Here is a 17330-nt window from a genome sequence, read left to right on the forward strand (position 1 = left end):
CACTTTAAAAGAATGAGCAGATGTTTCTTGTATTACTGATCTACTACATGGTGGCTGTTATCACATCCTTTGATAATCCGAGCTATATGCTGCAGGGAGAACTCGTTGAAGGTACTTGTAAAATGAGTGTCGCATAAGCACAGTACATGCTGCTGGAGGTAAGTTTTCAATGCAATGCCTTGCATTGTTGCTTCCAAAAAATCTGTCAGTTGTTATTGACATGGAAGTATGGCTATTAAATTGCAAAGGCTTAGATGTCTTGTTGTCGAAGCGTTAGCTAGTGGAATGAGGCTTCCTCTCAGCCCTCGTTCATTTTGCTTTGTGATGCCAGTGAAATATTACATGTGGCAGGTTGTGGTTGCTGATAGCAAGATTAATATTGCTATTTCTTTTTTTATATCCAACTCTCTCATTCATCATTCTGCTGCTATAGTTGTAGGGCACCTTTCAGGCCTTTCTCAAAAATATACAGTCCACGGGCTTTGCTTGTAAGGCGGTTGTAGTACTTGGTCCCAAGTGGGGTGAGTACGAGAGCTCCCCTGCCTTTGAGAGGTTTGGAGTGCTGGCCTAGCAAAACAAGCCATGCTATGTATTTTTTGCAAACGCTATACAGTGTTGTAAAGCACAATAGTGCGGCAAATTACATGAACAGTGTCAGCAGGAGGCACTGACTCTGGATCAGTTGAATCATTTATTTTTGTTTGCTGATGGCTAAGTCTGCTGAACTAACGTTCAGCAGACTTAGCCATTAGGCTGCTCATTCCACTAAATTATAGCTTGAGCCACTCCAAGTCATCATTTAGAGAGAAATGAGTTCTGCACATAGCTGTGTGGGCATCTTGTTATAAAAATTTAAGGTTTGGCTTGTTCATATGAAAAACAGTTGAGGAAGAAGAAACTGCATAAAAAATTCTGGCATATTGGATGGTTTAGTGTTCACTCTGCGTGTTATGCTTAAAATCAAGCGTTGTGGATTGCATTGCTGTCACTGGTCCCTGCTTGGTGGGAAGCTTTATATGTTGAAGTAGTAATCTTGGGGGAGCTGCATTATCTGGCTTTTGTTGACAAATGGGCAGGTCTGACTCATATTGAAAACTTATGAATTTGAACAGTTTATATCCTGAAGCGTACCTGTCTTGATTTCGGAGGAGATCGCGAAACAGTTCTGTAACTTGGAAGGAAGAATGGGTGCACCCACGCCAACGGCGCGCTGCCTGCCGCCCGGCGGGCTGGTACTACATAAGCAACGCGTCGCTTGCTGGATGCCTAGCCTGCTTTGTATCGAAGCCGCAGACGACGGTGCTTCGGAGCCAGGATTCATTTTACCAGTTTACCGCGAACGCAGTTATTTCACATTGTGAAAGTACGGTTTCTTTCCGCAACGCCTTCTACAGAAAGGACAAGCAGGCAGTGCGAGAACGAAAACCGTCGGGTAATGTCCGCCTTTGTCGCTTAATCCAAGTTCTTTTTGTTCCTGGTTTCGGTAGTTCCGCCTAGAGTTACTGTATATGCTACCAAAGGTAGCTCCCTGCGGGAGCATATACAGGAACTCTAGTTCCGCCAACCACGGAGAACGCACCACAGGCCCCTCGCAAGGTCACGAGCCTGAGCGCTTCGCCCAAAGCATTCCCAAACCGGTCGCGTTCGGCGCGGTTTTCCTTTCGTCCTCTGTTGTCTGTCGCATCCAATCACAGGCCGCGTTGGCTGCGTTCATTTTATGACGCGGCAACGCGGTTTCACAGCGGCTTCATGTAGCAGCGTCAGCAGGTGCAAGCAAGTGTACCACGCGTGTGCCACGCTGCCAACGTTTCCTCCGTGATGGCCTACTTGGATTCGCGCGCGAAAAGTGATTGCAGAAAGGCTCTTAGGAGAAGCCTCATATTCAGGGGCACGTCGCGCTGTTCGATAGACGAATGTTCCTCTGAAAGGGACTTCGATAAATGCATGCAATAGTGATGTACTTTTGCTTGGAATTTTCAGGGAGATATTTTGATTGTTTGATGTGGGTAATAATTCAGCACTCCCGCGATCAACTGTATATCTTCGTCAGGCCCCGCGTACATTAATTTTGTATGTACGTGCATTTGCTTTTTTTTTAAATGGAATTCATAGAAAAAAGCATCACTCCCGCAAATGGCAGTCAGCGAGCACTCGATCGCTGTCCTTCCGCGTTGTCAGCTTTTCAAAATATGTGAAACGATAGGGACGCTCTGATCAGGGCGCTCTGATCAGCCTCACCAGTTGGTGGGTTTGTCTAAACAAGAAGGCTTTGTCTAAACCAGCTCCCAAGTCACACGCGCCTTTCCATAATAATTCTTGCAAATTTGATTTAAATCTGCATTCTGTCGTGCATGTATTTAACTAAATATGCGTCATAAAACGTTGTTGGATGTTTATGTAGGCCCAGAGGCTCGTAGCAGAGAGCATAGAAAAAATTCATTAGGGAATAATTGTTGGACCTATGGCTGCCAGATTTTATTTGCACATTCACGGGACCGCCCAGACTTGAGATATTATTTGGATTAACGCTGGCAGGCCGCACTTTTGTTTGGGCCTGACGAGGATATATGTGGACCAATATATGCCAAAAGAGCTGCAAAAATAAGTTCGTTTTCTAAACATGGCAGGAATTCAGCCCGTAGTGGCGGCACAAGGAAGATGACACTCTTTCTGGTTTCTTCCCGTCTGTTTTCGGCCATGTTTACTATTCACCAATTAACTAGCCCAACTCCAAACCCTTATCCGTTTTCTACATAATCTTGGCGCAGGTAGTCTACAAAGAGTGCTACAGCGCAAATCTCGCACTGCGCATTAAGCAGTACATGTTTCCCACGTTCCCGGGTTGACAAAAACAGACACTTGCCCTACAGTGTATATAGGTCTGCTGTTGTCTAAACTCAGCAGATCCAGTGAAATGATAATTGTGGTCACACTGTTATATATATATAACGGCCACGCACCCTGTCGAGCACCTCCGAGCTGGACACGCCTGTCAATAAGCAAGCCTGTGGTGCTACAAAGCAGAGGCCGCATCTGGACGTTGTATTTTCTTACTGAGTACCTGTTCCTCGCACTCTCTGTCTTTTTTTTTTCGTGTGGGTCGCACTCCCTTTAATAATATTTTATGTGTATTTTTCTGCTATGTGCTTTGTGTTTCTCACTTACCGGTTCTGTGCCCACCCCTAAAAAGGGGATGCATTAACAAAGTAAAATCACTCCTGAAGAAGATCGGTCTTCCGATCGAAACGTCAAGTCGAATAAATATGGTTTGGTTTGGTTTGGTTTCATGGGGTTTAACGTCCCAAAGCGACTCAGGCTATGAGAGACGCCGTAGTGAAGGGCTCCGGAAATTTCGACCACCTGGGGTTCTTTAACGTGCACTGACATCGCACAGTACACGGGTCTCTAGAATTTCTCCTCCAAAGAAATTCAACCGCCGCGGCCGGGATCGAACCCGCGTCTTTCGGGTCAGCAGCCGAGCACCATAACCACTGAGCCACCGCGGCGGCGAATAAATATGTTTCCTTTAACGAAGTCGGGTGTCCCAGCTAAATGTAACCAAACTTTTAAAAAAGGCGAAGTGTCCTAGTCCAGTGAAACCAACTCAGGGTTGTTCAGTCGCATGGCCTAGTCTTGAGTATTTTTTTCGCTCTTCAAAAATAATTACTGAGTTAAGTTTAATTAGCTAACTTTTTAAGAAGAAAGTGTCAATGCAAAAGTTTTAGATCGCCTCGAAAAACCGCTAGTAGTGCTTTTTCCGTCAAGTTACGATTTACGTAGCTTCATTTATTGGACTTAAACGAAAGTTGTCACGTGACCAGCTGCTCGCTCACTTCTCTGCCCCAATGTATAGACGCTTTACAGCGGCGTATCATGGGGGCTGCCATCTTTGATCACGTGATCACGCCGCCATTACTCGCCTCCTGACCGCTCGGCGCGCGCCTCGTCGCGACGGCTGCTGCGTCTGACGTTTCGGTTCCGACAGGCAGTGTTTCGGCTGATACGGTTGTAAAGGAGAGGGAAGACAACACTATGGTTTGGCCAAAGCTTGGAAGGACATGTGACAACCCAAATTTGATCACTTCAGGCGTGAAAACGCGATAGGACTTCATGTCGCATAGAGCCGCTGAGCTCTCCGCCTCTTCGAGCCAACGGACGGATCGCCTGAATGCTTGTCTTTGCATGCGCTGAAGGCTCTGCTTAATGTTTTTTTTTTGTTATTATATAAAACGTCAAGGTTGAATGTTCCTGCGGCCTTACAGGTCGTTGTCCTATCGTGTACCTGCATGCAGGCACTGCTGTAAAACGCTCACATGCACATCGTACTCATTTGTTTACAACCTGTTAACGGTGCTTAGGAAACCTGAAATATTTCCTACTGGTTGGATAAACATAGAAAGGCGACAAATATAAATAGGCACACCAAGGTTGACTATCATGGTAGCAGTAGCATGCATCAAGCAGCCGTCATAATCTGGCGTACAATCATTTCTAAGGATTCCGCGATATAATTGTTATAACGCGCGCATGGCAACGCGTTCATGCTAGACGAATTTCACAATAACGTCAGCCTCATATAAAAATTTTTGGTACGCTCGACGCTCGATATGCGGACATGGAAATGCTCATGGTCTCTTTGGTTGTAATTAACAAGCTTCACTCTGAGCGTGCGGAGTCACTTTTAGTGACTATCTCGCATGGACCGCGAGCAAGTGACAACCGCCCAACACAGCAGCCGTAAACCAAATGCTGTAATCCGAATACGGTCCACGGAAACCGCGCTACTTGGAGCAAAATTGAACAGTAGCACCAAGACGGCGTGTAATACACGGACTGACGGTAAGCGTTGTCGGCTCGCACGGCAGTGCGGTGCATAATAAACAGCAGCAGCATGTAGGAGCGCAAGTCGTCGTTTTTTTTTTTCGTTCCTAATTCGGCTTCGGGCGCTCCTTTTACTAATGGCCACACACACTCACTTACGATCAATGCGGTCTCAGCACAGTGCACAACAACTGAAAGGAGGCCGTCATGGCGGAACAGCTTCATCATGCGGCTGTGTTGTGCACTTACCCTCGCAGATTTTCCAAGATCGAAACCTTTCTTTATTAGCTATCTAGCCCTGGCGAACGTGTTTGTTGCGCTCGCCAGTTAGGAAAGGGTGCGTGTCGAATGGGCGTGAACATTGGCATTACCTACTTGTGCAGTTCGGTTCCGTGAAGCGATCGCAAACGATCGCATCCCGCACCTTTAACTCTCTGTCGCAATTACTGAAATCCACAGCACAGCACGTGTTTCCTCTGCCTATTCACATAATAGAAAGAACACATTCGGCAGCCACCCGCGATATTTCCACTGCTGCGTCGAGGCGCACGCGCCGGCGACTTACGAGGCGAGTAATGGTGCCGTGTTCTGAGCGCACGTGTGGCGCCATCTGGTCTCAAACGGAAGAACTGCGCGCTGTAAACGGTCTATACCCAGAGTCTCATCGAGGAGAGGACTTCAGAAAAAATGAATTTTATTCTTTAACTGAAGCACTTTTTCTGAAAATCGGGCTGGCAGCGGCATCCTATAGTTTTTCATGCTGTATACTGGAATATTGCATCCAAATAAGGCAAAAACAAGCGCGAATTGCCTTTTTTAGCCGAAATATGCGGCCTGTGCCGCGGGGCACGCCGCGCGGCGCGCCGCCGCCCGTGATTGGTCAAGAGAGGTCGTGACGTCACTTTGAGGACTGGAGCAGCTGCCGATGCGGATCCGGCGCTGCGTTGAGGGCAGATCGCAGCTTTCCGTGTCGTTGTAAAAGCGAATACGGCGACTATTTTTTTTTACTGACCACCGAAGTAAAGGATACTACAGTTTGCTCATTCAACGTATCGCCTGAAACCAAAAAAGACACAAGCAAAAAATTCTATGCCTAGCACAAGCATACGCCAGCGTCAAAGACGCGATACAGACCATGCGTAAAAGGTGCCAGCACAACATCGGCTCGTATTCTCGGAAAGGAAGGGGTGCGAACAATACTCAAGTCAATTACCACCACCGGACGCCTCCTGGCTCGCCGGGAAGAGCGTCATCCTAAAGAAAAGGCCCAAAGCACTGTGTAAATCCTGTTCTCAGTACCCGGCGTTGCAGGTTGGGGCAAGAAAGTATTTCAAGTGAACGATGAAGGAGCACAAAGTTGGTGTCAAAATTAGCGAAGCGCAGTGGCCAAGCACTGCGAGGCATGTGACCATAAGATAGTGACGCAATTATGGTGCGCTGGAAACCAAGCCAAATACGCGCACAAATACGCTTCACTCCTGGCGCGTTCAGCAGATGCCAGAAAATATTAATCGCTGCCTCGGAAACGTTCGCCCTTCCTAGATTTGCAGTTTAGGTTCAGTGAAGTAGTTGCCAAATATATATGTGTGTTTTAAAAGCCAAGCTAGCTGCAACTCGCCCGCTGCCACAACTTGATGAAGAAACCGAGTAAGGTTGCGGTGTTTTTTTGCAAAAACTCGGTTGGCATTCATTTCTCTCATAAATTTGCATCCGAAATCAACGTCGAACGCTTTCATATTAATTGCTTAGCTATGATTAAACGAGATGCCGCATATGAAGAGCTTCGATGCTTGCTTGCTTTGCTTTATTGTGCTTTGCTCTGCTTGCTTGCTTGCTTGCTTGCTTGCTTGCTTGCTTGCTTGCTTGCTTGCTTGCTTGCTTGGACACGTCGAACCGAGTATAAAATCACTAACCGAGCCTTGCTGAGCACGTCTCAGGTGGTCTGGCCGCACCTAAGCTGAGGAGAGCAACACATGCTTAAGCCTCTATAAGGTTTCTTCAGGGGCTAAGTGAGCATGTTTCTACTTTTAAAAGAGGCGCTTCTTCGGAATGGTGACACGCCTCTTATGTGCGAGGAAATCGATGGAACTGTGTCATGGTTCAGCCGCGCCTTTTCGACAGAAATCTCCAGAGATCACACTAGGACAAGCTCTGCCTGTAGCCGCTCTTACGAAAGTGTTTCGAGCAGAGTGAGCTTGCTTTAGTCGGCTTGAATTCTTCGTCACAGCAGCGAGCGGTTGTGCTGCGAGCTTGTGGTATTGCGGAAAACAGTGGAAGACGACACAGTCGCGGCCGTAGTTGTTCGTGGACACGAACGCAGAGTAGTACCTGTTGAATCTGATTCTCAAGATCGGCTGACACGTTTTGTACGTGGCAACGCACGCAGTACGAGGAACAACGCATGCAGCACGAGAAACAACGCGCGCTGAAAGCGCGCTCGGGTGCGCCGAAGCATCCCCAGCTCCTCAACATGACGTCACGCTGGCCGACATGGACGAGGTTGGCGATCGCACAAAGCCTGGTGGCGGGAGCGGACGCATGTCGGACCGCCTCCCGCATTGTGGGCTAATTTTACCAGGTTAAAACGGACGCGGCCCAACCATTTTTGGTGTGCGAGGAAAGCAAGATATCCGACGCATCTGGATACCAACTTCAAAACGGTAGGCCAATTTTGCGACTTTTTATCGAGTTGTAAAGTTCGCCAGCGAACCGCCGCAGCTAAGCCTAACGAGACGAAGGCCTCCGCTAGACCTCGGCGCTTGCGCCGAGACAGAAGCAGACGGAAGGATGCTCGCTAGCCCCAGCGGGAGCGGAAACGCTCCCAAGGGCGTGCAAAGCGAGGATTCACAGTGCGAGGATTCTCACATGGAAGACGAAGTTTCTGAGGACGAAAGTTCTACCGAAACGTGCCGGGAATGCGCGAGCGACGCCAACACGGACGCTGAGGAAAACGACAACGATGGCGCGGATAACTGGACGCCAGTTATGCGGGCCAGGGCGCGACGACGAGAAAGGCTCAAACAAGCAAAAGAAGAAAAGAAAGCCAGAGCGGAAGCCAGGAGGCTACAGACGCCAGTCGGACGGGACGCAGCGACCAATTTGGAGAATACAGGCGGCAAGGCGCCATCGCGGAGGATACCACCGCTACCTAAGACCGACGTGAAAGTCATCCTAAGACCTAAGCAAGGGCTGCAACTGAAACAGTTTCCACAGTTTCTCATCTCGAAAGCAATCCAGGCGGCTACCGGCCACCACTCAGCATGCGGAGGAGAGAACTTCATTACCAGAATCCGACCTGGATCCAACATAATCATCACAAGCACGCCATCTGAAGAGACGGCAAGACAAATCAAGCAAATAAGACAACTCAGCATCAAGGGCGTCAACTACGAAGTCAACACGTACATTGCGGCGCCGGATGATGTGATCCGAGGAGTCATCCACGGAGTCGAGCCGGGCCTCAAGACCGAAGACCTACTGGCGGAACTTAGAGTCCGAACGCATGGAGTCGAAATCGTCGGGGCGAGAATGCTGGGTAAATCCTCCTCAGCAATGCTACTCTTCGACGGCAAATTCCTTCCCAAGCAAGTGATTTTTGCAGGGGCTGAGTACCAATGCTACCCGTACCGAGTCCGAAGGCAGGTGTGCCACACATGCATGCAGCCTGGACACAGAACAGACGTGTGCCCCACCCCACAGGTGAAGGTATGCAAGTCATGTGGAACCCGGGACCCCCAGGACAACCATCAGTGCGAAGAAAGAAAATGTGCGCTCTGCGGTGGTGACCACGCTACTGGAGACAAGGACTGCGAGATGCGGTATAAAAAAGCCAAGTACCAAACGGGGCAACCGAAAGGCAAGACCCCGCCAGGTCAACGAACGCAAGACAACGGGGACGCTGGATCGCCGGGACAGCGAACGCAAGACACCGGGGACGCTGCTACACGAACGAGCAGATCCACAGAAAAACAAGGGGCAGACGTAACGAAGCAACTGCTTCGTTCAGACAACAACGCAACACTCAGCAGCAACGCCGACAAGCGCACGAGATCGAGGTCAAGATCAGCGATGCGATCCAGATCCAGGTCGACAACGCGCAAAGAAAACAGCGGGTTCCAGGAACGCAAAGGGGACTTCCCAGGCCTGGCGAGCGCATACAAGAAGCAAGATATCAACCAGCCACAGCAGAGACCGGATAAGAAGGTGAGCTGGCCAATTGGACATAACTGTGCAACCACTGTGTCACACTCTAAGACAATGCAACTTGAGGACAGAATAGTAAAACTAGAACAGCGACTTGCTCAAAGCGATCAAAGGGTCAAAGAGCTAGAAGAACAAAACACGCATCTTAAAATAGAACTCCAAAGACAAAAAGCACAATACATGAACGCACTAAAAAACCTCGAACACGCCAGACAGCCCATGTCCATCACGGAGGCCGATCAAGTAGAAACGTACCAACGTAGGACAGAATCCGCAGAGGTGGCCGCCATAAAGGCGGCACAACACCAACTACAAGAAATCCAAGAACTCGATCAGGAGATGGTGAGAGCAACTTTGCTAGCGATAATGAAACACCATGTCAAAGTCAGTGAAGACCTGGAGAAAATGGACGGAAAATACAACTACATTAAAGGGAAAGTAGCGACTACAACGAAGGAAGCACACAGCAAACGCATGAGAGAACACATGAGCAATAGGCCCATCCATTCCGACGAGCAGGAAGCAAGAATACAAAATGTCTAACGGCAAACACACAAGGCTAAACAAGAAAGGAAGCTTGAAAATTTGGCAATGGAACTGTAGAGGAATAAAAGGAAAACAAACTCAGTTAATCCATCTCATAAAGAACCAAGAAAAACCGCCGGACATCATTGCCATCCAAGAATACGGGGCCAGGGCTAAAACAAGCATAACAGGATACGAGATGTATGACGGCGACGGTTCCGGCAAGGCCGTCACCTTAGTACATAAGTCAATTACGGCAATCTGCAAAACCAACATACCGGATACGGACGTACACCACACTGTACTAGAAATTGTACCAGAAAAACCAGCGGATGACAGCGCTTTCATCATAAACGTATACAGCCCCCCAAAACAAAAGAACCCCAGAATACACGAACTGTTCAAAAAAGCCAGCGATATGGCAGGCCAGAACCCACTGTTGATCCTAGGAGACTTTAATGCGGCAAACCCCATTTGGGGGTACCAAAAACTCAATGCCAAAGGTAAAAGCATAGCAGAAAGCGCAGAAAAATACTGCATGGAGCTAGCTAACGACCCCACAACTACGACGAGGATAGGAAACAGCGTCTGCAAAGACACCACGCCTGACCTAGCCTTCTCAAAAAACAACGAGAATATCCAATGGGAAAATACAATGGAAACCTTAGGGAGCGACCACTTCATCCTTAACTTAGAAATAGCCGCAGGAGAAATGAAGAGATGCCTAGGGACTGCCAAAATCACAGACTGGGAAGCCTTCAGAAACCACAGCGACGAAATAATAAAACCGATAACCAACATAGAAGAGTGGTGCACGGAGCTTATGAAGGTCAGACAAAAATACACGAAGATGATCGTTCGCACGGAACAACACCCAGACGTAGACAGCCACCTTCTTCACCTATGGGAAGCACGAAGAAGCCTTATCAGGAGATGGAGGCAGCAAAAACACAACAGGAAACTCAAGCTGAAGATCGCAGAACTGACTAAGAAGGCATCAGAACACGCAGACAACATCGCCACGCAAAACTGGCAACAGTTCACGGAAACACTTAGAGGAACACTAGGCACGGCCCGAACTTGGAATATACTAAGAGCTTTGATAGACCCCACAAAAACCAAAACGGAAAGCGGCAAGTCCATGAAAAGACTACTCCACACCTTCCCTGGAACGGAAGACCAACTAACACAAGCACTGAGGGAAAAATGCTACGGCACAATCATGCACCCAAAGCAAGACCAAGTATACACCGGCGAAAACAACCCCGAGATGGATAGGCCAATCACCGAGGAGGAAGTAAGGGCAGCCATAGGGGAAGCAAAAAAGAATACGGCAGCCGGAAAGGACAAAATAAATAACGCTACCATTAGAAACATGGGAGACACGGCCATCGCCGAGCTTACGAAGTACCTAAACACTATCTGGGAAAAAGGAATCGTGCCGGCGGAATGGAAACATGCAGAGGTAATTATGATACCCAAGCCGGGTAAAAGACTCCAAATTGAAAACCTGAGACCAATCTCCCTAACCTCCTGTCTAGGGAAGATATACGAGAGGGTGATTAATGAAAGGATCACAAACTACATGGAGGACAAGGGATATTACCCTGATGCCATGTTTGGCTTCAGAAGGGGACTGTCCACGCAAGACGTACTCCTACAATTAAAGGAGGATGTCCTCACTGAAATACCAAGAAGCGGCGAACACATAGTGCTAGCACTCGACATAAAGGGAGCCTTCGATAACGTGGGACATGCGGCCATCATGGAAGGTCTCAATAACATAAACTGTGGAAGCAGAGCCTTCCGTTATGTCAAAGCCTTTCTCACGGAACGAACAGCTACGATAGGCATCGGAGATACAAGATCGGAGAGCTTCACGGTGCCAAACAAGGGTACCCCGCAAGGCTCAGTAATATCACCGCTTTTATTCAACATAGCGATGATAGGACTCACGAAAGTACTGGACGAAATAGAAAACATCAGCTACGCAATGTATGCAGATGATATAACAATATGGACAACCACAGGCTCCCTAGCAGCTAAACAAGAGCGGCTACAAAAAGCGATCGACCATACTGAACAATACGCCAGGGCCAGAGGATTATCGTGCTCAGCAGAAAAATCAGAATACGTAAGAATCAAAAAAAGGTACACGAAAATACGACTCGCAAATCACCCTGAAACTCGGAAACGAGACAATACCTGAGAAAACGGAAGTCAGGGTACTTGGAATGTGGCTGCAAAACACAGGCCGATGTAGCAAAACCATCGCCTCTATTAAGAATACAACAGAGCAAGTCGCCAGAATCTTGCGAAGAATCAGCAGTAGAAAGAAGGGGATGAGAGAACAGGACACCCTAAGACTCATTGACAGCCTCGTCACGAGCAGGGTTACGTACAGCCTCCCCTACCACGAACTAAACAAGCAAGAGACTCTACAAATCGACACCATACTACGCAAAGCGTACAAAACGGCGCTCAAACTTCCAATGTCCACACCAACCGAAAAACTAATGGCCCTGGGAGTATCAAACACCTTCGACGAACTACGAGAAGCGCAACGTAGTGCGCAATTAGACAGACTCACTCAAACCAGAACGGGAAGACACCTACTGGAGAAATTACGGCTACCTCTAGGTACACAGAGAGACAAGGAACAGATTAATAATGAAGACAGAAACAACATCCGGGTAAGACCAATACCACGACACATGGATCCGAATTTACATCATGAAAGACGACAAGCCAGAGTCCGAGCACTCACCAGGGAATTCAGCGACAATCCCAACGTAGTCTACACGGACGCAGCAAAGTACCGATACCAACGCAAAACGATCGCCATTGTAACAGACGAAGGAGGGCAAGAAATAAACAACCCAAACATAGAAGCAGCTGAAGAAGCCGCCATTGCTCTGGCAATATCGCACGGCAACGCAACAGGACACAACCTCACTATAGTGACGGACTCCAAACAAGCATGCAGAAACTACACAAGAGGCAAGATCGACAGCATCGCCAATCATATTCTACACACGACGAGAAGACACAAAAACACTAAACATAGTATAGTGTGGGTTCCGGGACATGAGGGGATGAGGGGCAACGTGGCAGCAGACGAGTTAGCTCGAGGATACGTCAACCGAGCAGACTCAGCACTTTGCACCACAGGCACCTTTGACCCAGTTACCCCCACGTACTCAGATATACTCGATCATTACAGGGGTCAGCGGAAACGCTACCCAGCCCCACACAAAAGGCTCACCAAAGAGGAGGCGGTAGACTGGCGCAGACTACAAACCGGTACCTACCCACATCTTCACAAACTACACAAGATTTTCCCTACACAATATGCAGACGAATGTCCGTGGTGTCAGGGTAAACCTACACTAGAACATATCACATGGACCTGCCCTAAGGCAGACTTAGAGCCAAGAATAAACCCGAGTGTGATGCAGTGGGAGCACTTGCTGGCCAGCGAGGACGAGGAAGCGCAACGATTCCTTGTGCGCCGAGCCACGATGGCAGCAGTCAAGTGCGGCATCCTGGACCAAGGATCGACCACGGCGCCCAGTGACCCGTAAGGGTCACGAACACCAATTTATTGACAATAAAGTTTTTTCCATCCATCCATGGACGAGGTTTCCCTCTCCGTTGTTCCCCTCTCCTGCGCTCGCGCGGGGCGCGGGAAATTTGAACATCGCGTTTTTAATTGGTGATTGCGCCGCTGTTTTAGCCAAAATCTAAAAAATAATTTCACAGACGTGATCAGCAATGACACTACTTCAAAACCCTAGAAGGTTAGCTGATTCGAAAACCGCCTCAGTATCCCTTTAAGGCGTGTCTTGGGACCTTGAAGCGGCACAGTTGTCATGTGGGCGCTTTTTCTTGTTGTGCGGGTTATGGTTAAAGGCCGGTAAAAAAACTACTTTACGTAAATATTACTTTGCTGCAAGTGTCTCAGTAAGCTGTTTCTCAAAGCGATCTACAACTTTTCCATTGTCACTTCGTTCCTCAAGTCAATAATTAAAAAGTTAGTTAATTAAGCTTAACTAATTACTAAACCTTGAAGAACGAAAAAAAATGCTGCGGACTAGGCCACGCGACTCTAAACAACCCTCATTTGGTTTCAGACGGCTAGGACACCGCGTGTTTTTTAGAAGCTTGGTTATATATATATATTAGGGGTGTGCAAATATCAAATTTTTCGAATACGAATCGAATACGAACACTTGGTTCCGAATATCGAATCGAATGTCGAATAATCAAGGACAGACGCATTTAACCGCAACAAAACATTTATTTGAGCTCCCAAGAGCATCACAGTTCAACTATCAGTGATGAAATGAGCACAAAAGGTGTCTCTGGCTGCACAAAAAGTATCAAAGTCTCGAACATTGTTTTTAGAAGAGTGGAAATATCAGAGAAGATGGCTAGTACACAGCATTGATCAAGGCTAGCTTGCCATAAGCACAAAAGCGCGTTGCTGGGATGAACATAAAATGTTGTCGTGAAGGAAAACCGGCTGCTCCATATGGTAAGGCAGAAGTAGTTCCCTTCATGCTGAAACGACTTCTCCAGCGACAGAAAATGCCCTCTCAATTGGCATTGAACTGACTCGTATTGCGAGGTATTCCGTGCACAGCTCCGACTATACCAGCTTCGCAGGTGTGGCCACAAAGAAGCTCACAAGTGCAGTCAGCTACTCCATGGCCCAACGTCACGCATTGCTCTGGGCGCCGCCATGTTGCTATGTCTCTGTCGATAGGACTTGCGGACCGAAATGAACGCCTGTGCTCGCAATAGAATATTCGGCTAGATACGAATATTCGCGGCGTGTCGAATATTCGAAACAACACGAATACTTGGTCTTCGAATCGAATACGAATACTAAAAATATAATATTCGAATCATATTCGAAAATTTCGAATATTCGCACACCCCTAATATATATATTACTAACGGTCGTCTGTAATCCCCCCCCCACACACACACACACACACATATATATATATATATATATATATATATATATATATATATATATATATATATAATAACGGAGTAATTACTCATTGGCATCCACCCAAACGCAGCCATACGGCTACAATACAATACTATATATATATATATATATATATATATATAGAAGAAGGGGTGACAACATTGCAATTATCTTTATTTAATACCGACAGTTTCGAACGGAGGACCGTGTACACGGTGTATACCATGAGGAAGGTCGGTCCTCCGTTCGAAACTGTCGGTATTAAATGAAGATAATTGCAATGTTGTGACCCCTTCTTCTACAAGTCTTCCTGGCCCATTGAACGACAAGACCCGCTGCAACTATATTACATCTCAAATAACGTAGACCATAATATGCTACCCCGTGAGCGAAGTTTGCTCTCGATTAGGCCAGCAGTTTGCTCACAGGAATTTTTTAAATTCCCGCACATAAAAACGGAATTCTGTGTGTATATATATATATATATATATATATATATATATATATATATATATATATATATATATATATATATATATATATATATATATATATATATAGGGGTGTTTTACAGACGACCGTTAGTATTATTTTAAAAGCAAGCTGTAAGCTTTTTCTAGTTAAAAGAGCGCTATGCCAAAAAAAAAAGAGGTAGGACGTGTTGACTAGCGAGTGGGTTAATTATATTCTTTCGAAAATCAGAAATTCTCATCGGCGCTGCAGCGCGAGAAATTTCAGGCCTGCGCACGCGTACGTCAGATCGAAACCGCGGAGTTCATGCAGCCAAGCCTGCAAGCGAACGAGGCACATACTTTCGCCACACTCCCGCCTGGTCGCTGCGAAAAAGGGTCTGATACCTTGATATTAGAAGGGAGGTCTCTTGGGAGAAAATGCTGCAGGACAGTTACGGGCAAAAAAGGGCAGTTATGCGCCTTTCCTTTGCTTTCCAAGCTCCCGCTCCATTGGTTTCGTAACTTGAAGTGCGACTAAGGTGTCCACTGTTCCAAGAGGGCCAGTTATGCGCCTTTCCTTTGCTTTCGAAGCTCAAGGTCATTTGAAGGTGAAAACCGCAAGCGCCGCGAAGAAAGCCCGAGGTCCCGTAGTGAAGCTTTCGCTTCAAAAAAAGAAAAGAAGTTAACTGAAGTTTCTTTTGCATTGCTAGGGTGCCTCCATGGCCAGGGAGGCGAGCGGGCATCCAGGCACCCGTTGCTGGCGCGCGCGCATCGAGGCACCCTACCCATAGCTCTACCCATTGCAGCTGCATAGTGCCCTCTACTGGCGACTGATGTTTTGCACTTGCCAGAAAAGCTGCCCGAGCTATAGAATCTCAGCGTAGTGTGCCGAACTTTGCTTTCGACCCTCTTTATCCTAAAAAAAAAAAAGAAAACGTGCGCTAAAGAGTCGAATACAGGAAAAAAACACACAACAGGACAGAGGCGCGTTTTTCCTGTATTTGTCCTTTTAAAAATGGTAAATTGGTTTTTGCGGAAAGGAAATGGCGCAGTATCTGTCTCACATCAAATCAAATCAAATCAAATTTATTCATTTTCATTTAGTACATGAGTTTTCCCGTCCAACCTAAGCACAGCGTGCTTGTTGGTTGTTCAGGCAGTACAGTGAATCACCGAATGTGTACAAAAAATTATGCACAAAACAATAAATTTGAGAACACTAATGCATGCATATTATACAAAAATTATGTATGCATATTGAGCAAATAGGAATGCAACTCGAGAAAAACGAAAACAAACATGAACAGACGTCATCACAACTTGAAATGAGCCATCTAAACAACTGAACAAATCTAAAAATATCTAAACAACTCTAAAATCTGAAGCAAAAGGGAAAGTAGATTATAGCAAAAACAGAGAAAGTAGATTATAACATGTAAGAGGCCATCAGTGATTTATCTGCAAGGATATGCACCATTTTCTTATTGCTTTAGTCATTTTACGTTTTGTTTTGAAATTGTAAAATTCTTCACCAAGTGTATTGAATACCTGTGGCACGTAATATCTCCGTATCTTTTTCCCATAATGCGTGAAGCAGCGCGGCTTAATATAAGCTTCTGTCTTTCTTAAGGCAGCGTTTTTCTTGACGGGTATTTTGAAAGCATTTGTAAAGTAATGACGTGTGAGCACTGTGTAATAAAATAGTTCCCGCATTTCCAGTACACCTAGTATACTGTATTTTTCCTCCTTATCAACCTCCTGCAGCATAGTACCATAAGTTATACTGTTTACAATTCTTTTAATTATGCGATTTATGGATCCCATTTTGTGATCAGAGCAGGTGCCATATAATGTAATGCCGTAGGTTATAATAGATTCAGCTAGTGCCTTGAATATGACGCGCCTTAAGTGCATCGAAGTCTTACCTCTGAGGTTGTACATCATCGCGGACACGGCTCTAAGCCTGTTACATATATACTGCACATGATTAGTCCATGCCATATGCTCATCAAATATTATTCCGAGATATTTTACTGAAGGTTCAAATGGTATGACATTACATGTGCACGAATCACAATGCGAGCCATGTAAAAAAAGTGACTCATTTAGGAGTACTCGCTTGTGCGGGTTTCTAAAACAGAGAAGTTTCGTTTTTTGCTGGTTTAAATAAATTGAGTTTTGAGCAAGCCAGTCTATTACCTTGCATATATCCTGCTGAAAGCTTTTGCTTGCAAAATGAAGATCAGTGAATTCTAGTGCTAGTGCTGTGTCGTCTGCATACTGAAAGATTCTCGACGTTAATTTCAAAAAACCGAGTTCAGAGA

The 17330-nt window shown here is 46.5% G+C and overlaps 1 protein-coding gene across 1 annotated transcript; it reads left to right on the forward strand.

The window, feature by feature from the left end:
* The first annotated feature begins 781 nt into the window (after window positions 1-781).
* Window positions 782-14577, forward strand: LOC149350358 (uncharacterized). The gene is made up of 2 exons (XM_089579378.1): window positions 782-9024; window positions 13008-14577. The coding sequence occupies exons 1-2, from the start codon at window positions 7609-7611 to the stop codon at window positions 13131-13133; spliced, it is 1542 nt and encodes a 513-aa protein (XP_089435504.1). The 5' UTR covers window positions 782-7608; the 3' UTR covers window positions 13134-14577.
* Window positions 14578-17330: the final 2753 nt, after the last annotated feature.

The sequence above is a fragment of the Amblyomma mixtum genome, chromosome 3 (assembly GCF_055824585.1).
Source record: "Amblyomma mixtum isolate Tamu chromosome 3, ASM5582458v1, whole genome shotgun sequence".
In the NCBI taxonomy this organism is placed as follows: Eukaryota; Metazoa; Arthropoda; class Arachnida; order Ixodida; family Ixodidae; genus Amblyomma; species Amblyomma mixtum.